This window comes from Budorcas taxicolor, chromosome 12 (genome assembly GCF_023091745.1).
Source record: "Budorcas taxicolor isolate Tak-1 chromosome 12, Takin1.1, whole genome shotgun sequence".
In the NCBI taxonomy this organism is placed as follows: domain Eukaryota; kingdom Metazoa; phylum Chordata; class Mammalia; order Artiodactyla; family Bovidae; genus Budorcas; species Budorcas taxicolor.
Window position 1 is genome coordinate 25,243,974 of NC_068921.1, and position 23,894 is coordinate 25,267,867.

The 23,894-nt window shown below is 37.6% G+C and overlaps 1 protein-coding gene across 2 annotated transcripts in view; it reads left to right on the forward strand.

Annotated features, from left to right (window-relative positions):
- SPART (spartin) overlaps positions 1-23,894 on the forward strand; it is a 35,465-nt gene that overhangs the window by 1,262 nt on the left and 10,309 nt on the right. For both annotated transcript variants that reach the window (XM_052650134.1, XM_052650133.1), the window contains exons 2-8: positions 7,498-8,309; positions 15,970-16,167; positions 18,496-18,651; positions 21,678-21,801; positions 22,335-22,529; positions 23,441-23,599; positions 23,677-23,767. In XM_052650134.1, the coding sequence (XP_052506094.1) occupies positions 7,500-8,309; positions 15,970-16,167; positions 18,496-18,651; positions 21,678-21,801; positions 22,335-22,529; positions 23,441-23,599; positions 23,677-23,767 (1,733 nt within the window). In that variant the 5' untranslated portion in view covers positions 7,498-7,499. The remainder of the gene's footprint in view (positions 1-7,497; positions 8,310-15,969; positions 16,168-18,495; positions 18,652-21,677; positions 21,802-22,334; positions 22,530-23,440; positions 23,600-23,676; positions 23,768-23,894) is intronic.

Here is a 23,894-nt window from a genome sequence, read left to right on the forward strand (position 1 = left end):
AGCAAAAGTAATGAGAAGGCCCCCCTGCCATTATAAGTGGAGGTACTTTTTGTTTCGCTTTTACATTAGCAGACTTAAGTCAGTGACTTTATGTGAAACGTATTTGGAATAAGAAGCTCTTCTCTCTTGTGCTGTCTCTTATCTGTGAGGCTTTGTGAAATGTCACTATATATAGTTCCTCTAGCAAGCGAAAATAGGGTGAGTTGCTACAGAACGCAGTTACAGATAGATATTTGGGGAAAGTTCCTGCTCCTTTTGTTAGCTTGGTTTTATTTTGTAAAGGGCCAGATGGGTGGGCATCAGAACAGCTTCTCCTTCTCCTCCTTCTCGGGAGATGAATGGTTATATTATTAAAGACTTCTTGTGATATTGATTGTTAGCATGGTTGTTACTACTTTTAGTGTTTATGCTGCTGCTAAGTCACTTCAGTCCTGCCCGACTCTGTGTGACCCCGTAGATGGCAGCCCACCAGGCTCCCCCGTCCCTGGGATTCTCCAGGCAAGAACACTAGAGTGGGTTGCCATTTCCTTCTCCAATGGATGAAAGTGAAAAGTGAAAGTGAAGTCACTCAGTTGTGTCTGACTCTTCGCGACACCATGGACGGCAGCCTACCAGGCTCCTCCATCCATGGGATTTTCCAGGCAAGAGTACTGGAGTGGAGTGCCATTGCCTTCTCCAAGTGTTTATGAGATTGAACTAATAAAGACAAAGTGTTTGGTTCAGAATTGAACTTCTTTGCTCCTAGTGTTTTTTTAAAGCGCACTTGCGCGCGCGCGCACACACACGCTGTTTTATCAAATGAATGCATTTTACTTTTATTAGAACGTTTAAAAAATAAGTTAAATGCGCCATTGGTATCTGGAGCCAGGTTTTGATTTGTGATTGAAGATGAATGTAGTGGTGTAGATATTGTTTTATATTTGATTGACGTTTCAAAGACTTTTTCTGTTCTCAACTTTAAAAATTAAAGTGTGAAGTCATGTAACAATAGTTTTTACCTTTTCAAGACACTTGATGAGCACTTGACTATGGTTAGGGGTAGGATAGACTTCTTTGTTTTAAGTCAACATCGTATAGTCGTTTTTTCTGTGAAATGCATCTTCTCAGAGTACTGAGAAAAAGCAAATCCTGTAACAACCACAGAATAAAAATGTAATATTTTAGTAGAAAGTTTCTTCTTTCTGTGATGAGATTACCAAGTACATTTCATCCGTTAGATCTCCAGGCTGTCACTGCCATATATATATATATATATATATATGTGTGTGTGTGTATATATATATATATAATTTCCCTCTTCAAAGTGAAGAAGACAGCAAGGAAGGCTCTTCAGCAGCAGCTGACCCATGGAACCTCCCCCCCAACACACACACACACACACACACACGGACGTGTGCACACACACCTGTCTTCCCTGTGAATAGCACCTCCCCCGCCTTCCTCCAGTGACACATTATTTAGGAAATCTTTCAGCTCACTGTGTGATATAAGTTTTTAAATAAAGACATTTGCAAGGTAATACTGCTTCTACCTAGGGTTCCTTTATTGTGCATTCTTTCTGTCTTCAAATGCTATCTACCCTTTAAGACTTAAGCCTGAAGTCTAAGTAACTGAAGCACTTGAGTTACCCTTCACACCTCCTTCACTCTGCTCACTTGTTCATATAGCAGGAGGTTTAGCTTTGGAGTCAGGTCATTTTCTTGACAAATACCTACTGAGCCTGACTCTTTGAATCTATCTCTTCCATTTACCACCTCATTGACTAGTCCTTGAGCAACCTGCTGAGTATTTGTTAAACATTTTCTAAATCAGAACAACCCTCCAAGGATATGAGGAGTAAATGGAGCATGTAACAGCGCCAAGCATATCCAGAGAGCTTAATAAAAGGTAGTAAATTATGGTGCTTCTAAGTGTCACAGACCATGTTTGTCTCATGTTTGCAGTATAATATCATAGTGAGTGGATTTAAAACTGTGTTTTTAATTTACTTGTGAACCCCCAAAATAATTTGTGTAAAACAATTCCACTTGCCTAGGTTTAAGTTGGTTTATAATGTTTTGCATTATACTCTCAGGTGGTTGGAAAGGATGCAGTATCCCACATAGTATAGATACATTTTAATATAAAATTGGTTCATCACTCCTAACTGTATCTCATGGGGTATAATATTGTACTTTTTATACATCACCATCAGTTTTTAAAATATATGCTATTTTACATGGTTCCTTTTCTTGAAATTGTATTTTGATTTTAATCACTTCTACTTGTACCCACTCCTGAGTATTCTCTTAATGTCATTTATTTATACTCAAAAGCTTTTTATTCTCTGTCATACATGTCTTTAATAAAAATACTTGTGTAAGTTGAAACTAAGTTTAAAAATTTTTCTTTGACTATAGCTCTAGGAGTTACTTTCCTTCTGGATTGAATTATTAGAAGTAGTAATAGAACAGCATAGTACCCGATGGATTTTGATAAAGGATAATTCAATATAAAAATGGAATTTTAGTGGAAATTTATATCTTAAGGAGATGAATAGTTGGAGTCATGCCTAAAATTGAAATTGACACCTGTGACTTTTGGGCTGTTTCATTCTACCATGAATTCTGCCTTTGCATGCTGGGAAATATACCATAGTAAAAACAGAAATAGGAGTGTGGTATATTTGGTAAAGTTTTGCAAACTGGGAAGACTGTGAAAGGAGCTTGAAAGAGGAAAAGCAATAGCATGATAGCTAAACTGCAGGTCTGTTGCCCATAGGTCAGTTTTAGTCAGGAGGGATCTGAAAGCCTTTTTCTTAAAATTGTATATGCTGTTGTTACATGTTCCTTGACAAATCTTCATGTTCCCCTGGGTACACAGTCCCTCATTTAAAGACCATTTGAGCTGTGGTTGTCAACAGGGGATGATTTTGCAGCCAGGGTACGTTTGGCAATGCCTGGAGATTATTTTTTAAAATAATTTTACTTATTTATTTTTTAAATGTTTGGCTGTGCAGGGTCCTTGTTGCTTCGCTGGCATTTCTCGAGTTCCTGTTGTGACTTCTCTTGTTGCAGAACATGGGCTCTAGGGCACTTGGGCTTCAGTAGTTGTGGTTCCCAGGCTCTAGAGCATAGGCTCAGTTGCTTTGCCTCAAGTGGGATCTTCCCAGATCAGGGATCAAACCTGTGTCTCTTGCATTGGCGGGCAGATTCTTTACCACTGAGCCACCAGGGAAGCCCTGGAGACATTTTTGATCGTCATGGGGTGGGTAGAGGGGGCCGCTGCTTCTGGCACCTAGTAGATAGAGATCAGAGTAGGGATAAACATCCTCCAATGATCAGGACAGCCTCCAATTACAAAGAATTTCCCAGCCCAAAATGTGAACCCAACTGAGATTGAGAAACCCTGATTTAGAGGATTCGTTTTGGAGTCCGACTATCTAACTCTGTAATCTAAGGCAATGGGTTAGTAAACTCTTTTTGTAAAGTGCCAGATAGTAGATGGTAAGATGTTTTAGGCTTGTGGGCCACATATAACCTCTGTTGCATATCCTTGTTTTTATAACCTTTTAAAAATATGAAAGTAATTCTTAGCTCCAAGGTCTTTCAGAAACATGTGATCTAAAGCAGTTATGGCCTTCAAACCTCATTTTTCTTCCTTGCAAAGTACTGGTAACAGTAACAATGTCTCAAGAGTTGTTTGTAAGGACTGAATGAAATGAACATCTAGCTTGGTCTCCAGCACACATTAAAAGCTCTGTAAATGGTGTCCTTGGTAGTCATGGTGTCCTGTGAAAGTGAAAGTCACTCAGTCCTGTCTGACTCTTGGCAACCCCATGGACTACAGTCCATAGAATTCTCCTGGCTGGAATACTGGAGTGGGTAACCTTTCCCTTCTCCAGGGGATCTTCCCAACCCAGGGATTGAACCCAGGTCTCCTGCATTGCAGGCAGATTCTTTACCAGCTGAGCCACAAGGGAAGCCCAAGAATACTGGAGTGGGTAGCCTATCCCTTCTCCAGGGGATCTTCCCAACCCAGGAATCGAACCGGGGTCTCCTGCATTGCAGGTGGATTTTTTTTACCAGTTGAGCTATCAGGGAAGAACATGTGGTATCCTATAGCACAGAGCAAAAAATGCCAAGTCACAGTGTTGTTCAAGACCCTGTTCAAGTCATTTGAACAAACTTAAGAGGGCTGGTTAAATTCCTGGGTCAGCTCGCCTGTGTAACCTCTGCTCTCTTGCTTTCTGAACTCTGAGCCTGCTTGTATCTTAAGGAAGGTGGAATGCAGAATTCCTATCCCATGATGTCTGAGGAAAGAAAGCATTCTACTGGCATTCTGTTCTTAAGACAGATTCCAGTGTGGGGTTGTCAGTTTTCACAGGGGATTCAAGGTGGGACAAGTAAGATCTCTAATTATAGTCGATTGTATGTGATGTTTGCTAAATTGGGGACAGATACACATAAATGTGCACACATACACACACACACTGTCTCAGCTACTGTGAAGTCCCTGTATGTGACTGACCAGTGGCTTATTTTTCAGGTTAGAAAGTATGGTTAGGCTAGTTTGGTGATGCCTTTATAGTGCAAATGGTTGCTAAAAGAGCCGTAAGTCCTTTAAATTATCCTATCATTATAATTTTTACTGAAATCACAGGAAAATAAAACCACAGTGTGTAGTAGACACATGTGGGTATTCAGGGATTGAGATGAAGGTAGTTGAAATTGAGATATGCCTCGTGTAAAATACACACTAGGTTTTGAAGACTTACTGCCAAAAATAAGGAAAACTATCTCATTAATAATTTTTATATTGGGTACATGGTAAAATAATATTTTGGATGTTTTTTGATAAAATGCTATCACTGAAGTTTTTACTTTTTAAATGTGGCTATTAGAAAATTTTAAATTACATATGTAGTTAACATTTATAATTCTGTTGGACAGTGCTGCTCTAAAGCTTTAGTTTAATTTTTTTTAATTAGTAATTGTTTTTATCCTGCACGTATAAAGAATTAAATATTTTTATAAGGCTTGCAGTGAAAATCAGAGATCCCACCCTGGGCTCATCCCTTACTCCCAAAGCTTGTATCCATTTTCTTACCACTTCTGGTCTTTCTGTCTGAATCTGTAATAAATAGGATGCTTATATTGTTACTTTATTTTTCAGTGTTAGGCGTTAGGCATTCATTGTCCGTTAACTTTCTAGTAGGAAAGATGAAATTTTAGGTCTCCCATGCTGTACCACAGGCACATAAACTTTCTATCCATTCATCTTCCCATCTTCTCAAGATGGTTGTATTATAATTTGGCTTGTATCAGGATTCATTATTTATATTATTATGATATTAATCAAAATTGAAACAGTCAGTATATTGATTACTTTTCTTCCTAGCTCAGCATCTTGTTTTCCTTGGAGTTAATAATTGTCTTGATTTTTATTTCCTTAGTTTACTGTGTACTTATTGCTGATTAAACCCTGAGTCCTTCCACAGTCTCTTCTGAAAACTTAAGAACACATTAGGTATTTTCTTTTATGCTCTTTTGAATTCAAGCACCCACTCTTCTTTCCGGGCTGGAGAGAAATAGTGTTCTAGGGCTTGGTTAGGAGAGATCTGAGGATCTACTTGTAAATTAGCTTTGACTCCGTCCCTTATTCAGTCCTCTACTCTCTCTTCTGAAGGAGGACTGAATCCCATCAGTCCCTGTGCCTTTTGGAGGTTCTACCATGAAATACATGTGGGGCTGCTTCTCTGGTTTCTTGATTGACAGTGTAGGCCTCCGCTTTCTCAGATCTGTTTCCTGAGTTGCTGTGTCTGCTACCTCTTTCAGAAACGAAGCACTTTTGACTCCCTCCGTCCTCCCTTTTTGTGAGTTTTGGCTTCGTTATTTGTTTTATTAATGGATATAATGTGAAATATAGAGCATTTATCTTCAGTTTACAGATTTTTAATATCTGCATGCACCCATGTAATCACCACTCCGATCCAGATAGCATTTCCATATGCTATAAGGTCGTCCCCTTGTGTCCCTTTCAAGTCTGTACCAGCACCTGTAATCATTATTTTTGTTTCTGTCATCAAAGACTAGTTTTGCCTGTTCCTCAAAATCATACAGGATAGTAGTCTAAGTATGAAATCTTTTGTATGTAACTTCTTTTGTGTAAAGACTTGGTGAGCCATCCGCATTGCAGGCATCAATTAAAAAATTCTGTGTATTTCTGCAAAATATGAACATGCCACTGTTTATCCCTTCTCCTGTGGGTGGGCATTTGGATTGTTTCAAGATTTTGGCTTTTGTGAATAAAGCTGCTCTGAATATTATTGTACATATTTTTGGTGTGTATTTATTCATTTCTCTTGGTTATATACCTCTAAGTGGAATTGCTGGATCATAGAGTGGGTGAACGTACCTTAGATAGAAATGCCAGACTTCCATAGTGGCTGTACCATTTTTCACTCACACCAGCAAAGTATATGAGAGTTCCAGTTTCCGTCTTCTCTAACATTTGCCAGTATTCAGTTTTAGCCACCTGATAAGTATATATAGTTGACCTTGAACAATGGGATTAGAGGAGCCAATCACCACGTAGTTAAAAAATCTCTGTATTACTGTCTCTGCCTCAGACAAAGGAATTGATAAATAACAAGGGCAGAAAACTGAAACATTTTGGATTGAATCAGGACACAGACCCTCTTTTGATTCTACGTGTTGTGATGACTCTAATCAAACACAAACTTTTCCCTACACTTAATTAAAGAGCCATAAAATGAAAATGCAGTACTGCATTTATTGAAAATAATCTATGTATAAGTGGATCCATACTGTTCAAGGGTCAGCTGTAGTCGTATTTTGGGTTTTAGTTTCATTTCCATGAAGGAATCATGTGTTGAATGCGTTTTCACATGGTCATTTGTGAAGTATCTGTTCATGCCTCTTTCTCATTGAAAGGAATGGTTATGCCTTTTAAATAATCTTGTGAGTCACTTTAATGGAGTTTGGGGAGGGAAAAGGGCTAGCTGCATGTGAGAAACCTGCCGCCTTTAAATGAAAGTAAGGTAACTGTAAAGCTTCATTCAGATACATTTTTCCCCCCTCATTTCTGTCCCCTCCAGTATGTAATTCAACTTCATTTTTAATTAGCTACTGTAATCCAGAGGTATAATGAGTTTTAGAATGAGACTCTTTTGTTCCAACCTAAAAGATAGAGGAAACTTTTCTTTCTTCTAAGAAACTGGAACAAGAAAATTATTCAGTAGCTATATTCTGGCTTGTTCTCTTACACTTTTAATTAAAAAGATAGTTAGGAGCAAGAGCAATATTCATCCATTCAACAAATACATATTGAGTATTTTTTGTATGTCACATCTAAGTAGGCTTAGGAAATACATCCGTGAACAAAGACAAGCAAGGCTCCAGTCCTCTGAAGTATATTCAGGTGGGAGGAATTGATACTAAATAAGTAAACAAATATCTAAATAAGGTAATTAAAAATATATTTCCTGTTTTGCAGAAATGGAAGAAAAACCCCAGGATGGAGAACCTATTGAAATTAAGATCATCAAGGAAGCATACAAGAAAGCCTTTGTATTTGTTAATAAAGGACTGAATACAGATGAATTAGGTCAAAAGGAAGAAGCAAAGAACTACTATAAGCAAGGAATAGGACACCTGCTTAGAGGAATCAGCATTTCATCAACAGATCCTGAGTACACAGGTCCTGAGTGGGAGTCTGCTAGGCAGATGCAACAGAAAATGAAAGAAACGCTACAGAATGTACGTACCAGGTTGGAAATTCTAGAGAAGGGTCTTGCCACTTCTCTACGGAATGATCTTCAGGAGGTGCCCAAGTTGTATCCAGAATTTCCACCTAAAGACGTGTCTGAAAAGTCACCAGAGCCTCAGTGCCTTAGTTCACTTCCTCAACACAGTGAAGTAGATGGAAGCACTTCAGCTGCAAGTGCAGAATCGAGTAGTACTCCTGCTACTTTGTCCTTGCCGTGTCAGAGTCATCCGTCTGAAGCACCCCCTGCTTACACTCCTCAGGCTGCTGAGGGTCACTACACTGTATCCTATGGAACAGAATCTGGGGAGTTCTCGTCAGTTGGGGAGAACTTCTATAGGAATCACTCTCAGCCACCTCCTCTTGAGACCTTAGGGCTGGATGCAGATGAGTTGATTTTGATACCAAATGGAGTACAAATTTTCTTTGTAAATCCCGCAGGGGAGGTTAGTGCACCCTCATATCCTGGGTACCTTCGAATTGTGAGGTTCTTGGATAATTCTCTTGATACCTTTCTAAATCGTCCTCCTGGATTTCTCCAGGTAAGCCAAAGAAAGAGGTAAACAAATCTGAAATTTGTGTAGAATATACTGCTTTTATTTGATAATATTTATGATGTGTCCAAGACAGTGAATGCAAAAAGGTTACTATCATTTTAGTTCCTTTTTGAATTCATGAAATTTATGCTCCTTCAGCATCTGTGTTTGTATTTGATAACATTTCTTTTTCTTTATATATAAAGTCTTGTTTTAGTATTAAATTTGTGATGACAGGGCCTGAAGGAGATTGGGATATTCATCCTTCTAGTTTTTTATCTGAAGAAGAACCCTAATAACTTTAATTTCAAAAGGGATTTGTGTAACTCTTGTGTGCATGTGTAACTAAATTTCCACAAATGTTGTCAAGCCCCCACTGAGGGGCCAAACGGGGCTAGATGCAGCCTGGTGTCTGGAACAGTGGTTCTCAACTAGTAGGAACCACCCCTGCCGTCTCCACACACCCTGGGATATTTTGACAGTTGTGGGGACATTTTTGGTTGTCACAGCTGGGACTGGGGTGTGTGCTGTTGCTCCTGGCATATATGGTGGGTAGAGGCCAGGCATACTGCTAAACATTAAATAGGATAGCTCTTATCAATTAAAAAAAATAACTGAAAATGTCAGTCATACCAAGGTTAAGAAACCATGGTCTACAAGTATAGACTCTGATGATGATCATCTGAGAAGCAATTCTAACTTTCCAAGCATATACATTTACCAGGATACACCTTGGCCCAAGAGCAAAGACTGTTGCTAAATAAAGGTTGAGGTTAGGACACTGTTATGGAATTCCTGAGGTATTCTGAAGGTGATGGTCCAGTATCAGTCTGTTTTAGTATGGGGAGATGGGTTTCTGGAAGTACAGATTCAGTATTCATTGAATATAACAAAAGGATCTGCATGGCAGGGAGATGACTGAGCAAGGCAGGTGTTTTCACAAGTCCAGGTGATGTGGTTTAGCTACAGTACTAGTTATCTACATTTGTTTTCTTTAATTATATGTTATATTTTCAATTCTTATGCAGCTTTTACTTTATGAAGTCCACTTAAAGGTTGTTTACGGATAGTTGGAGATTTACTAGGAGTGTATGAAGGAGATACCTGGGAGCGTTGTTGGAAGGAAGATTTCATTAATAAACAGGAACAATAGTGTGAATCATAAGTTATTTTTTAAGAAGAAGCCTTAAGGTTGAAAAGAGTAAGCTTATTGCTTCTGAGGGGTCTTATAAAAGATAAAATATTTTCTGCTGAACTGGTAATAAAGTGGCATTGTAAGAGTGGAATTTAAAAAACCTTTGGGTCCTGGGCTACTGGAGGTGCAGGGAATGACTATTTGAAACATTCTATTGATTACATGAGTTCAACCATTAAAATGACTTGTCCTTTAGTAAAAATTTGTTCTGTACATTTAATTCTGTTTTTCTAGTATCTTCTATTTTGAGTCCTAAATAAAAAAGTAAAATTGTACCCCAAATTTGAGTCTTTTTAAGGGACTCTCATTTACATGTATTCAGTTATTTATAACAGTGTCCTAAAAGAGAGTTGCCACGTGTTTACTGAATTTTTTGCTCTTAGAAATCACTATTGCTTTATTTCGGAAATTAGAAATTAATTTAAAATTGGCAGACTAGAACTCTGTGGCTTCTAAAAACTATTTTTCTCTTGAATTTATTTTTAATATACTTTTTAAACCTGTCAGATTTGTAGTCAGTTCATATGGAACTTGGATATGAAATTGTTCTGTGAAAGTGAAACTGGGAGAAGTCAGCCTGTGGTGGGTTAGCTCACCAGTCTGTAATACTCTGCCCTGAGAAAGGTCTATAAGTTTCATTTGAGAAGATTTGAGGATACTCCATTTCAGTCAAGGTGACCAGAATGTAGTTTATCTTAGAGAAATAATGACACAGTAAAAGAAACCTTTCTCTCACTTTCATCATTTAAGTGTAACCATTACAACTTTTTTTTGTTAAATATACCACCTGTTATTTGTATTTTTTAAAATGTCTCATTTTTAACTTTATCCTAAGCAATAACAACTGTGAAATTGAGGAAAAGACGTTGTATTTTTCCCTAATACATATTGAAATATGTAGCTACTCAAATTTAAATAGTTTGTATATTACTTGAAGTCATTTCACATACTAGAGATGGTTACATATCATACTTTGGAAAATACAGCCTTCAGTTTTATTGTAACTTGTCTGAAGTTTGATTTTTATGAAAGCTGGAGTGTGGCTTTTGAAATGACTAAAACAAAGAATCCACTAAAATAAGAATTTGAAAATGTTAAGCACTTTTCTAGGAAAGAGTTAGACTTGCACACTTTATCTCTACATATTTGTATTCTGTTGGTCAGAGATGTGATAGTACACCAGAATTTTCCATTGTTTATATGAAATTGTTCATCTCTTTGACTCATATACATCACACAATATTTGATAATAATTGTTCTTCCAAGTTTCTTAATATTAGAGAATATCTTGGTGAGGGGCAAAATTATATTCTGGTCACTCAAAAAATAATGGAAATTAATACATTTGGATATTCTGATTTAAACTTAATTTCTCCTGAATTTAGACCTCCAGGCGGTGAGTTTAAGTCTTAGTTGATAATCTGACGTCCCCGTATGCTGTTGCTGGGCAGCTTTTGGTTTAACTTCACAATAGATAGTGAATCCATAAATCTGACTTAATGTTCTTGCTCTATCAGATCAGATTGGACTTCGTAAAAAAAAAAAAAACCAACTGTGTTTCTAATTAAAATAATTGTTTAGCTTCTCCAGTGGCAGATAGCATGTGTTTAAACCCTAGCTTCACTTTTTGGTTGTTGACTCTGAGCAACTTAATTAACCTCTCAGTGCCTCAATTTTCTTGTGGTTAAAATGACACTAACCACCGCAGTATGTAAGACAAATGCTAACAAGTGTGAAAGGGGAAATTAACAATAACACAATAATAGTGGGAGACTTTAATACCCCACTCACACGTATAGATAGATCAACTAAACAGAAAATTAACAAAGAAACACAAACTTTAAATGATACAATAGACCAGTTAGACCTAATTGATATCTATAGGACATTTCATCCCAATGAATTTCACCTTTTTCTCAAGCACACACGGAACCGTCTCCAGGATAAATCACATCCTGGGCCATAAATCTAGCCTTGGTAAATTCAAAAAAATTGAAATCATTCCAAGCATCTTTTCTGACCATAATGCAGTAAGATTAGATCTCAATTACAGGAGAAAAACTATTAAAAATTCCAACATATGGAGCCTGAACAACACAGTGCTGAATAACCAACAAATCACAGAATAAATCAAAAAAGAAATCAAGATGTGCACAGAGACGAATGAAAATGAAAACACAACAACCCAAAACCTGTGGGACACTATAAAAGCAGTGCTAAAGGGAAGGTTCATAGCAATACAGGCATACCTCAAGAGACAAGAAAAAAGTCAAATAAATAACCTAACTCTGCACCTAAAGCAACTAGAAAAGGAAGAAATGGAGAACCCTAGAGTTAGTAGAAGGAAAGAAATCTTAAAAATTAGGGCAGAAATAAATGCAAAAGAAACAAAAGAGACCATAGCAAAAATCAACAAAGCCAAAAGCTGATTTCTTTGAAAGGATAAATAAAATTGACAGACCATTAGCCAGACTCATCAAGAAACAAAGGGAGAAAAATCAAATCAATAAAATTAGAAAAGAAAATGGAGAGATCACAACAGACAACACAGAAATACAAAGGATCATAAGAGACTACTATCAGCAATTATATGCCAATAAAATGGACAACGTGGAAGAAATGGACAGATTCTTAGACAAATACAACTTTCCAAAACTGAACCAGGAAGAAGTAGAGGATCCTAACAGACCCATCACAAGCACGGATTTTGAAACTGTAGTCAGAAATCTTCCAGCAAACAAAAGCCCAGGTCCAGACGGCTTCACAGCTGAATTCTACCAAAAATTTAGAGAAGAGCTAGCACCTATCCTACTCAAACTCTTCCAGAAAATTGCAGTGGAAGGTAAACGTCCAAACTCATTCTATGAGGCCACCATCACCCTAATACCAAAACCTGACAAAGATGCCACAAAAAAAGAAAACTACAGGCCAATATCACTGATGAACATAGTTGCAAAAATTCTTAACAAAATTCTAGAAATCAGAATCCAACAACACATGAAAAAGATCATACACTGTGACCAAGTGGGCTTTATCCCAGGGATGCAAGGATTCTTCAATGTCTGCAAATCAATCAGTGTAATTCACCACAGTAACAAATAGAAAAATAAAAGCCATATGATTATCACAGTAGATGCAGAGAAAGCCTTTGACAAAATTCAGCATCCATTTATGATAAAAACTCTCCAGAAAGCAAGAATAGAAGGAACGTCAGTTCAGTTCAGTTGCTCAGTCGTGTCTGACTCTTTGCGACCCCATGAATCGCAGCAGGCCAGGCCTCCCTGTCCATCACCAACTCCTGGAGTTCACTGAGATTCACGTTCATCGAGTCAGTGATGCCATCCAGCCATCTCATCCTCTGTCGTCCCCTTCTCCTCCTGCCCCCAATCCCTCCCAGCATCAGAGTCTTTTCCAATGAGTCAACTCTTTGCATGAGGTGGCCAGAGTACTGGAATTTCAGCTTTAGCATCATTCCTTCCAAAGAAATCCCAGGGCTGATCTCCTTCAGAATGGACTGGTTGGATCTCCTTGCAGTCCAAGGGACTCTCAAGAGTCTTCTCCAACACCACAGTTCAAAAGCATCAATTCTTTGGTGCTCAGCCTTCTTCACAGTCCAACTCTCACATCCATACATGACTACTGGAAAAACCATAGCCTTGACTAGATGGACCTTAGTCGGCAAAGTAATATCTCTGCTTTTGGATATGCTATCTAGGTTGGTCATAACTTTACCTCAACATAATAAAGGCTATATATGACAAACCCACAGCAAACATTATCCTCAATAGTGAAAATTTGAAAGCATTTCCCCTAAAGTTAGGAACAAGACAAGGGTGCCCACTTTCACTGCTACTATTCAACATAGTTCTGGAAGTTTTGGCCATAATAATCAGAGCAGAAAAAGAAATAAAAGGAATCCAAATTGGAAAAGAGGAAGTAAACCTCTCACTGTTTGCAGATGATATGATCCTCTACCTAGAAAACCCTAAAGACTCCACCAGAAAATTACTAGAGCTAATCAATGAATAAGTAAAGTTGCAGGATATAAAATCAACACACAGAAATCCCTTTCATTCCTATTCACTAATAATGAGAAAGTAGAAAAAGAAATTAAGGAAACAATTCCATTCACCATTGCAAAGAAAAGAATAAAATACTTAGGAATATATCTACCTAAAGAAACTAAAGACCTATATATAGAAAACTATAAAACACTCGTGAAAGAAATCCAAGAGGACACTAACAGATGGAGAAATATACCATGTTCATGGAGGAAGAATCAATATAGTGAAAATGAGTATACTACCCAAAGCAATCTACAGATTGAATGCAATCCCTATCAAGCTACCAGCGGTATTTTTCACAGAGCTAGAACAAATAATTTCACAATTTGTATGGAAATACAAAAAACCTCGAATAGCCAAAGCAATCTTGAGAAAGAAGAATGGAACTGGAGGAATCAACCTGCCTGACTTCAGGCTCTACTACAAAGCCACAGTCATCAAGACAGTATGGTACTGGCACAAAGACAGAAATATAGATCAATGGGACAAAATAGAAAGCCCAGAGATAAATCCACATACCTATGGACACCTTATCTTCGACAAAGGAGGCAGGAGTATACAGTGGATTAAAGTCAATCTCTTTAACAAGTGGTGCTGGGAAAACTGGTCAACCACTTGTAAAAGAATGAAACTAGAACACTTTCTAACACCATACACAAAAATAAACTCAAAATGGATTAAAGATCTAAACATAAGACCAGAAACTATAAAACTCCTAGAGGAGAACATAGGCAAAACACTCTCCGACATAAATCACAGCAGGATCCTCTATGACCCGCCTCCCAGAATACTGGAAATAAAAGCAAAAATAAACAGATTGTATCTACTTAAAAGCTTCTGCACAACAACAGAAACTATAAGCAAGGTGAAAAGACAGCCTTCGGAATGGGAGAAAATAATAGCAAATGAAGCAACTGACAAACAACTAATCTCAAAAATATACAAGCAACTTATGCAGCTCAATTCCAGAAAAATAAACGACCCAATCAAAAAATAGGCCAAAGAACTAAATAGATATTTCTCCAAAGAAGACATACAGATGGCTGACAAACATATGAAAAAATGCTCAACATCACTCATTATCAGAGAAATGCAAATCAAAACCACAATGAGGTACCACTTCACACCAGTCAGAATGGCTGCGATCCAAAAGTCTTCAAGCAATAAATGCTGGAGAGGGTGTGGAGAAAAGGGAACCCTCTTGCACTGTTGGTGGGAATGCAAACTAGTACAGCCACTATGGAGAACAGTGTGGAGATTCCTTAAAAAACTGGAAATAGAGCTGCGTTATGACCCAGCAATCCCACTTCTGGGCATACACACAGAGGAAACCAGAATTGAAAGAGACACGTTTACCCCAGTGTTCATCGCAGCACTGTTTATAATAGCCAGGACGTGGAAGCAACCTAGATGTCCATCAGCAGATGAATGGATAAGCAAGCTGTGGTACATACACACAATGGAGTATTACTCAGCCATTAAAAAGAATACATTTGAATCAATTCTAATGAGGTGGATGAAACTGGAGCCTATTATACAGAGTGAAGTAAGGCAGAAAGAAAAACACCAATACAGTATAATAATGCATATATATGGAATTTAGAAAGATGGTAACGATAACCCTGTATGCGAGACAGCAAAAGAGACACAGATGTGTAGAACAGTCTTTTGGATTCTGTGGGAGAGGGAGAGGGTGGGATGATTTGGAAGAATAGCATTGAAACATGTATAATATCATATAAGAAACGAATCGCCAGTCTAGGTTTGATGCAGGATACAGGATGCTTGGGGCTGGTGCACTGGGATGACCCAGTATGGGGAGGTAGGTGGGAGGGGGGTTCAGGATTGGGAACACGTGTACACCCGTGGCGGATTCATGTTTATGTATGGCAAAACCAATACAGTATTGTAAATTAAAGTAAAATTTTAAAAAATAAATAATAAAAGAACAGTGGCAAACAAACAAAAAAAATGACACTAACCAACTTCATGGAATTGTTTTGAGGATTAAATCAGTAAATATATGTGGAGTACTTAGAAACAGTTTGATTTTATTTAATTTCCACAAAAGGATGTTTAATAATAAAGGCTTTATTTACTTTGACCATTATTTATTTTAAGCTAGACTCATTATCAGTTAACAGTGGGGGCTATTTCAGGGCACTGGTTTTAAGACTGTTTAATTAGAGGAGCAGTAAGATTTTTAGCACAGTGCCTGTGTTTCGCAGGGGGATCAGACTAGCAAATGATTGATTTTTATTGGGGGTTTGTTGATGCCGATGGTTCTACAAAGCCTTATAAAATGCATGTCAAACGTTCAAGTGTGTATTTGCTAGTGAAACAATATTTAAAACCTCAGTGAAAACCTTGTTTTGTTAATTGATTTATTTTCAATTAATCCTTTCAGGTTTGTGACTGGTTGTATCCTCTAGTTCCTGATAGGTCTCCAGTTCTTAAATGTACTGTAGGTGCCTACATGTTTCCTGATACAATGTTACAAGCTTCAGGATGCTTTGTGGGGGTCGTCTTGTCATCTGAATTACCAGAAGATGACAGAGAACTCTTCGAGGATCTATTAAGACAAATGTCTGACCTTCGGCTCCAGGTAACTTGTGTGACACCTTCAGGATGAAAACCTACTTTAACATAATCACTCCTGCTTTCAAAGAAATTGTAATAAGCTCCAGTTTGATCGGTAGGAAATAGTACATAATTTGCTTGTGTCTTCACAAATATTTACTACAGATTGGGAATTGGCTGTAAATAGTGATTATGGTGGTCTCTGAAATCAAATTGTCTCGGTTTGAATTTGAACTCTTGAACTTAATAGCTGTCTAATTCAAGTTAATCTATATATGAATGTTACCTGAATGTTGATCTTCCCTATGCTTTAGTTTCTTTATCATAAAATAAAGATAATAACATCCACTTTATTGGGCTATGATGAAGATTAAAAGTTAATGCCTTAAGACACTTATATCAGTGCTAGCAAGTAGTGTGGGTATTAGCTCTTGTTATGACCACTGTCTTCTCAGTTGGAAAATTGGGCTCAAAGAGCCCAAAAATGGGACTCAATGGTGAAGTGGAGGTAATTCAGCATTGATAGTAAAGTCGCTCAGTTGTGTCCGACTCTTTGTGACGCCATGGACTGTAGCCTACAAGGCTCCTCGTTCCATGGGATTTTCCAGGCAAGAGTACTAGAGTGGGTTACCATTTCCTTTTCCAGGAGATCTTCCTGACCCAGGGATCACACCAGGGTCTCCTGTGTTGCAGGCAGATGCTTCATTACTGTCTGAGCCACCAGGGAAGTTAATTTCAGCATTAGCAGATGGATAGTGTTAGACGTTTTAGGGGTATGAGGAATAGGTTTTATCCGAGGAAATTGTCTTTGTTCTTATGATGAATGAAGGCAAAATGTGATTTAAAAAGTGGTTGGTCATCCTGTGAACTTGCCTCATTTAACCCGTTTTCTCTGCCCAATACTGATCTGTTTTAGGAAGTTGAAATAGAGTATAATGGAGATATTTTCTTTAAGTGTTCTTGCCCATCCTAATGTAGGACAAGGGAGGAAACCATTTTTGATTGTGCATATTGACAGTTATTAGAGTTTGAAGAAGATTGATAGCCTGGTAATAGATATATATATATAGTATATATAGAAAACCTTTTATTTTCTCCTTCTATCAACAGATATTTAAAATTCATTATTTAACCTGGTTCTGTGTTAAATGATGGGATGGTAAGAAAGAACAGAGAGGGCTATAAAAATACATATATAACAGCTTCTATTCTTGAGCATCTTAATAGTCCATTAAATAACAACAGTATAGTGTAATCGATGATGGAAAAAAGTGAAAGGAGGTCAGGGAGGATTTCACAAAATAGTTTTGAGTTCAGTTATGAAAGATCTGTTCCTTTTATCTCAGAAAGTAGAATATATCTTCAGTCCATACCTATATCAGACATTTAAGGGCAAAGGTGATGGGAGCAGATCACCAGGTATGAGATAGGTCAGAGAGTCATCTCAACTTTGGATTGTAAGAACTGTATATGAGGGTGACCTGATGATCAGCATGAACTAAAATGCCAGTAAGGTATGCAGACAGAGCCTATGACCCCCATGCAGAAGTGCGTGTAGCCTCAGTATGCTCAGGAGAGTTTACAAAGACAGCACTGTGGTCAAATGGGTATGGGTTCAAATCTAAGCTTTGCTGTTTTCTAGCTGAAGACAGTGACATTCTTAAGTGATCCAGACTTTTTATGGAGCTGTTACTCTTCACCCCTACATTCATTTGACTTGTATTACCAAGCTCTAGGCAAGAAATTAAACTGACCTTTAGTTTAGTTGTTTATGTCCTCTGTTCAGTTTTATTTTTCAGTTGCATGTTATTTTTAGTTTTCTGTATTGTCCTAGAACTCCCAACAGTAAAAAAATAGCTTAGTTACTCGCTATACTTTTGACTTGTCTTTACTCTTAAGCATTCATTCAGCAAAGTGTATGTAAGTAGATTACCTTCAGTGTTGAGTGCAGAAGTGAAAAAAACAAAAGCAGCCTTCCAACAATGCAGAATAATTAAACCGGATATGAGTTCCTTTAAACTCATTTAGTCCTATATGTGTTTCCTAAAACTTACTTATTATTTAACTAAATTCAAATGTGTCTGCATCTGATTTTGTGATCACTTATACCAGCAACTGCTATAAGTTTATCTCGCATACCTTCTTGTCTTTTGAAATTTACTTTAGGCCCTGTCCTGTGAACCAGAGAACTCAAAAAGGTTTGAGATTTGGTGATGAGATAAAAATATAGAGAAAGACTAGCAAAAGTAGTTGTAAAACACTGTCATTTGAATAAGTATATTACTGCAGCATGATGTATACCATAGCTTAGAAGAAATGTGAATTTGAACTAAACTGAGTCCTTTATTCCTAGACCAACTGGGACCGGGCAGAAGGAGAAAATGAATTCCAGATTCCTGGAGGATCAGGATCTGCCTCTGACCAGTTGAAGGAAGCCAGTGGCACTGACTTGAGACAGCTGGACCCGGGCAATAAAGATGTGCGTCATAAGGGAAAACGAGGGAAAAAGGTAAGTAAAGTGAAAAATCAACAAGGTATGAGGGTGTGTTCTAGCCTAAAGGTACCTTTCACCAGTTTAAATTATTTATAAGATCCCCATTTACTAAAGCAGAGCAACTTGCAGGTAACGGAGTGGTCAAGTCATTAGAATCAGTGTTAATGTTTCCCTTTCCAAGTATTCATTTAAACTGTCTTAAACGATAGTCTGTGTTTGGAGGATACATCTTTTTCAACTATTGGAAAGATTTTTATATTCACATTAATGATGAATATGCTTTTTTGTTTTGTATTATCTTCTACCTTCCTATATACACCAAGATCTTGGGTCTAGGTATACTTTTCCTTATATTGCCATTTTTATTCAGTTCCTTATTTCTTCATGTAGTCAGCAGAACAGAGAAAATGGGCTTTAAAAAATATATATTTAGCATTTTTTTCATTCATTTCTTAGATTCTATGTCATTTGCCAAATGTTGAATTTGGATTAGAGGTCAGTAAGTATTTATTGAGTGCTAGAAAGCTGCTGGGAGGGGTTGGGAGCAGGAGGAGAAGGAGACGACAGAGGATGAGATGGCTGGATGGCATCACCGACTCAATGCACATGAGTTTGGGTGAACTCCAGGAGTTGGCGATGGACAGGGAGACCTGGTGTGCTGCGATTCATGCGGTAGCAAAGAGTCGGACATGACTGAGCGACTGAACTGAACTGAGAAAACTGAGCATAATAGAAAAAAGTTGAAATTCCTCATCTCAAATATTTACCATCTAGTGGGGAGGATAGATTAGCAAAGAGAGAATTTCTACCCAACGTGATGGTTAGATGAAAGTACACAAGTTGTGTAGAAGGCTCAGTTGTACCTTCCAAGAAGATGTGTGGTGTGGGAAGCAATTGAGGAGGCTCCTCCTGGAGGGCATTATGGCTGAGATGAGTCCTGAGGTGAAGTAAGCAAACCTATGAGGAAGGAAAGTACCGTTGTGTGAGTATTGAATTGTAAACAATTTGGCACTGTTCATTGTTGTAACGCATAAGTGCTTGGTAATTGTCTTTGGAATTAATGAATGTCACATGAATATTGTACTTTCACACACCAACTGTCACTATGGGTTATGCTGAGCATCTTAGACCAGCTTTATGAGGACATGGGCATTCAAAATGGAAGTTAGAAGTTCATTTTTTAAAATTTAATTCTTTGATTTAAAAAAATCAAATTACATAAGATGGTAGATACCTTTGAAAAGCTTTACTTCCACCTTCATCCCTTTCTACACCTTCCTTCTGCCATTGTAGGTAATTTTATTAGTGTCTTCTGTTTCTTTTCTGGGTTTTTTGAGGTAGATAAAAGCAAACAAAATCTGTTATTATTTCTCTCTCTTCCTTATACAAAAGGTGGCATCATATAGAGTGTCCTAGAACTTCCTCGGTCTTTTTTACATTGTATTTCATTGTATGAATAGATCACAGTTTATTTAATCAGCCTCTTATTGAGAGGTATTTGATGTGGTTGTTTGCTATTACAAACAGTGCATCAGTGAATAACTTTGTAGAGCTATTGATTCATACATCTGTAGGTAATTCATCAATTTCTTAGAGGTGGGGTTACTTTGTCAACAGATAAATGCATTTGTGATTTTGATAGATCTTGCTGCATTACCCTTCCTAAGGATTACACAGTTCAGATGCTACCGGGGTAAATGAACACCTGTCTCCCCACAGGCTGCTAGCAGAGTGGATGGTTGCTCTTTCTGTATTTTGGCAGTGCAATGATGAGAGAAATATACTGGAATATATTAATTTGCATTGCTCTTTTTGTGAGTAAAGTTGAGCAGAGGTATAAGGGTAGTTTGAGTTTTGTTTTCTGTGTGGTGTCTAGTCATATCCTTTCTCTGTGATGTCTGCTGCTGCTGCTGCTAAGTTGCTTCAGTCGTGTCTGACTCTGTGCGACCCCATAGACAGCAGCCCACCAGGCTCCCCGTCCCTGGGATTCTCCAGGCAAGAATACTGGAGTGGGTTGCCATTTCCTTCTCCAGTGCATGAAAGTGAAAAGTGAAAGTGAAGTCTCTCAGTCATGTCTGACTCTTAGCGACCCCATGGACTATAGCTCACCAGGCTCCTCCATCCATGGGATTTTCCAGGCAAGAGTGCTGGAGTGGGGTGCCATTGCCTTCTCCCTCTGTGATGTCTAGGCATGTCCATTTTTATTACTGGGTTACCAGTCCTTCTCAATTTCTAAGAACTCTTTATATATTATGGACATTGGCCCATTGTCAAAGATAGAACTTGCAAGTATTTTGTTCATTTTGTCTTTAGGTTTTATTTATGAGTAGCTTTTCCCCACATGTAGGAGTTTTTGTTTTTAATGTTTTATATTTTAAATCAGGTTATATTTCTGTTGGGTAAAATTTTGAGTTTCAAGTTGTTTTATAATATTATGAGGTCTGAGTTAGCCTACTGCTAAGTATTTATAATGAAAAAATAAATTTAGCTTTGACATTTTGAGTGTTGGCCCTAGCCATTGAATTAGCAAGTATTTCTGTGTTTCCTGTTTCCATTCAAATGGAATGGCAGATTCTGTGTTTATGTATTTTTATTTGCTTTTACTTGAATTCTGTCAAAACTAGTTCATTTGGATGCATTCTTCATTACTGATTGAGTTATTTAACACATCTTTTAACCTTACTGAGGACTGTATGAGTATGGGTATTTAGGGGAATGATAGCCCTCTGAAGGAACTCGGTCTAGTCAAGGAAAGAAAAAAGTCAATTTAAATATAATCTGATAAATGCTGTATTGGAGGTATGTTGGTATTTAAATCTTACTTACCAGTGGGACCTAACCTAAGACCAGAAAAGTTTTCAGCTTCATGGTGGTTATGGGTATTGTGTTTTATGTACTAAAATGTACTAGTAATTAGGTTGGCTGGAAATACTTTGATTCATTAGTATTTATTGGCTTAGTATTTTATTGCAAAATGCTTATGGTTTTCCTTCATCTTAGTTTTTATTATTTTCACTTCTTGAAACATTTTTACCATTTAGACCAAAGGTACTTCAAGTGAAGAAGTTAATCTGAGTCACATTGTACGCTGCGAGCCAGTTTCAGAAGAAAAAGCAAAGGAGTTACCTGAATGGAGTGAGAAAGTGGCTCACAACATTTTGTCAGGTATTACAGTAATGATAACTTTTTTTGCTTATGATGTGAAGCTTTTGGGTGGGTCCCATTAGAGAATACTTGGAAAGATATTGTTTTATCTTCTGGTTTTAAATGATCAGTTTATAAATACTTAAAAATAGAACTTATCTCTTAGAATGTTACCTTTTGTCATATTGGTGTAAGTTCTTCTTGGTTTATTTTTCTCTTTTTTTACTCTTGGGAGAATTGGTAGTGAAAAGCTTCAAGAAATCCGAAGCTTTCAGAATAACCCTAAACATAAAATCAGTTATTTTCCTTTCCCCTTGGAAATCCCCTCTTAATCTTGGTATAGGTATTAAATGTATACAATGAAAGTATGAAATTGAAAGTCACTCAGTTGTGTCCAACTCTTTGTGACCCCATGGACTGCACAGTCCACGGAATTCTCAAGGCCAGAAAACTCGAGCGGGTAGCCTTTTCCTTCTCCAGGGGATCTTCCCAACCCAGGGATCGAACCCAGATGATCAGTCCTAATTTTATCCAGTTATTTTTCCCTTTAAAAGGTGCTTCCTGGGTGAGTTGGGGTTTGGTCAAAGGTGCTGAGTTTACTGGCAAAGCCATCCAGAAAGGAGCATCTAAACTTCGAGAACGGATTCAACCAGAAGAAAAGCCTGTGGAAGTTAGTCCAGCTGTGACCAAGGGACTTTACATGGCAAAGCAGGCGACTGGAGGAGCAGCCAAAGTCAGTCAGTTTCTGGGTAAAGTGACTTTAGATTCCTTTACTACTTTTTACTTAAACTAAAAATCTTCTTTTAGTCCAGATTAATCTAATCTCATTTAGATGGTTTAACTTTGAGGGTAAAGAATTCGCACAAAGCAGTTTTACATTGCTACTTATGGTGGGATCTGTAGATCAGCAGCACCCACCTGACAGTCTTAGAAGTACGTCAGGCACTGACACACCTACTGATTGGGTATTTCCAGTTCACAAGCTGTCTCAGTGATTCTTACTTGCTTATTAAAGCTTGAGAAGCACTGGTTAAAGGTTACTTTGATGGGTTGGAGAGCAGAGCATCTGTGCCTTTGAAAGGGAATGTATTTGCCAAGTGTATTTACCATCCTGGAGTATGACACATGCTTTGAAGGACAAGTCACTGCATTTGAATCAGATTTTTGGTGTGTTTACTTTTATGTACACTTAAATACTTTATTACTATTTCAGTTGAGTATTTGCTGATAGGGAGAAAAAGTACAAATTCGCTTAGCTGGAAAACATGATAGTTGGATCTACCAGTCTTGCATTGCAAATAGAAAAGGTGAATGATTCTCTTCTAAGCAAAGTGATGAAACATTATATTTAAGACGCAGAGTTGGTGATGGACAGGGAGGCCTGGTATGCTGTGATTCATGGGCTCGCAGAGTCAGACAGGACTGAGCGACTGAACTGAACTGAACTGAAGCTCTGCAAACACATCCTTAAACCAAACAATAGCCTTTGTTTAAAAAAATAACCAGCCTTGTTTTCATCCTTTTAAAATAGGAATGGTAACATTATACAATGAAACAACTTTAGATATTCATGAAAGAATTTTGCTTAGTGAGAATGGTAAAATCAAGGGGAAAATACATGTTTTTCTAAGTTTTTTTTTCTTTTAAATGGTTATATTAGTTGATGGAGTTTGTACTGTGGCAAATTGTGTTGGAAAGGAATTAGCTCCACACGTCAAGAAGCACGGAAGCAAACTTGTTCCAGAATCTCTTAAAAAAGACCGAAATGGAAAATCTACCCTGGATGGCGCTATGGTTGTAGCAGCAAGTAGTGTTCAAGGTAACATAAAACTCTGAAAACTTAGGAAGGTCTGTTTGCCAAGGGTTGGTTTTACTTACTTTTGAATGTATTTTCAGGATTCTCAACTGTCTGGCAAGGATTGGAATGTGCAGCTAAATGCATTGTTAACAATGTTTCAGCAGAAACTGTACAAACTGTCAGATACAAGTAAGTTGAATTTTATCATTTTAATAATGAGATCTCATAGCATTTGTTAAACTCTGGGGATAAATAAAATGATTGTATAGCTATTTTTTTATTAAATATCTGATAAAACAGTTTTTTTTTACTTGCT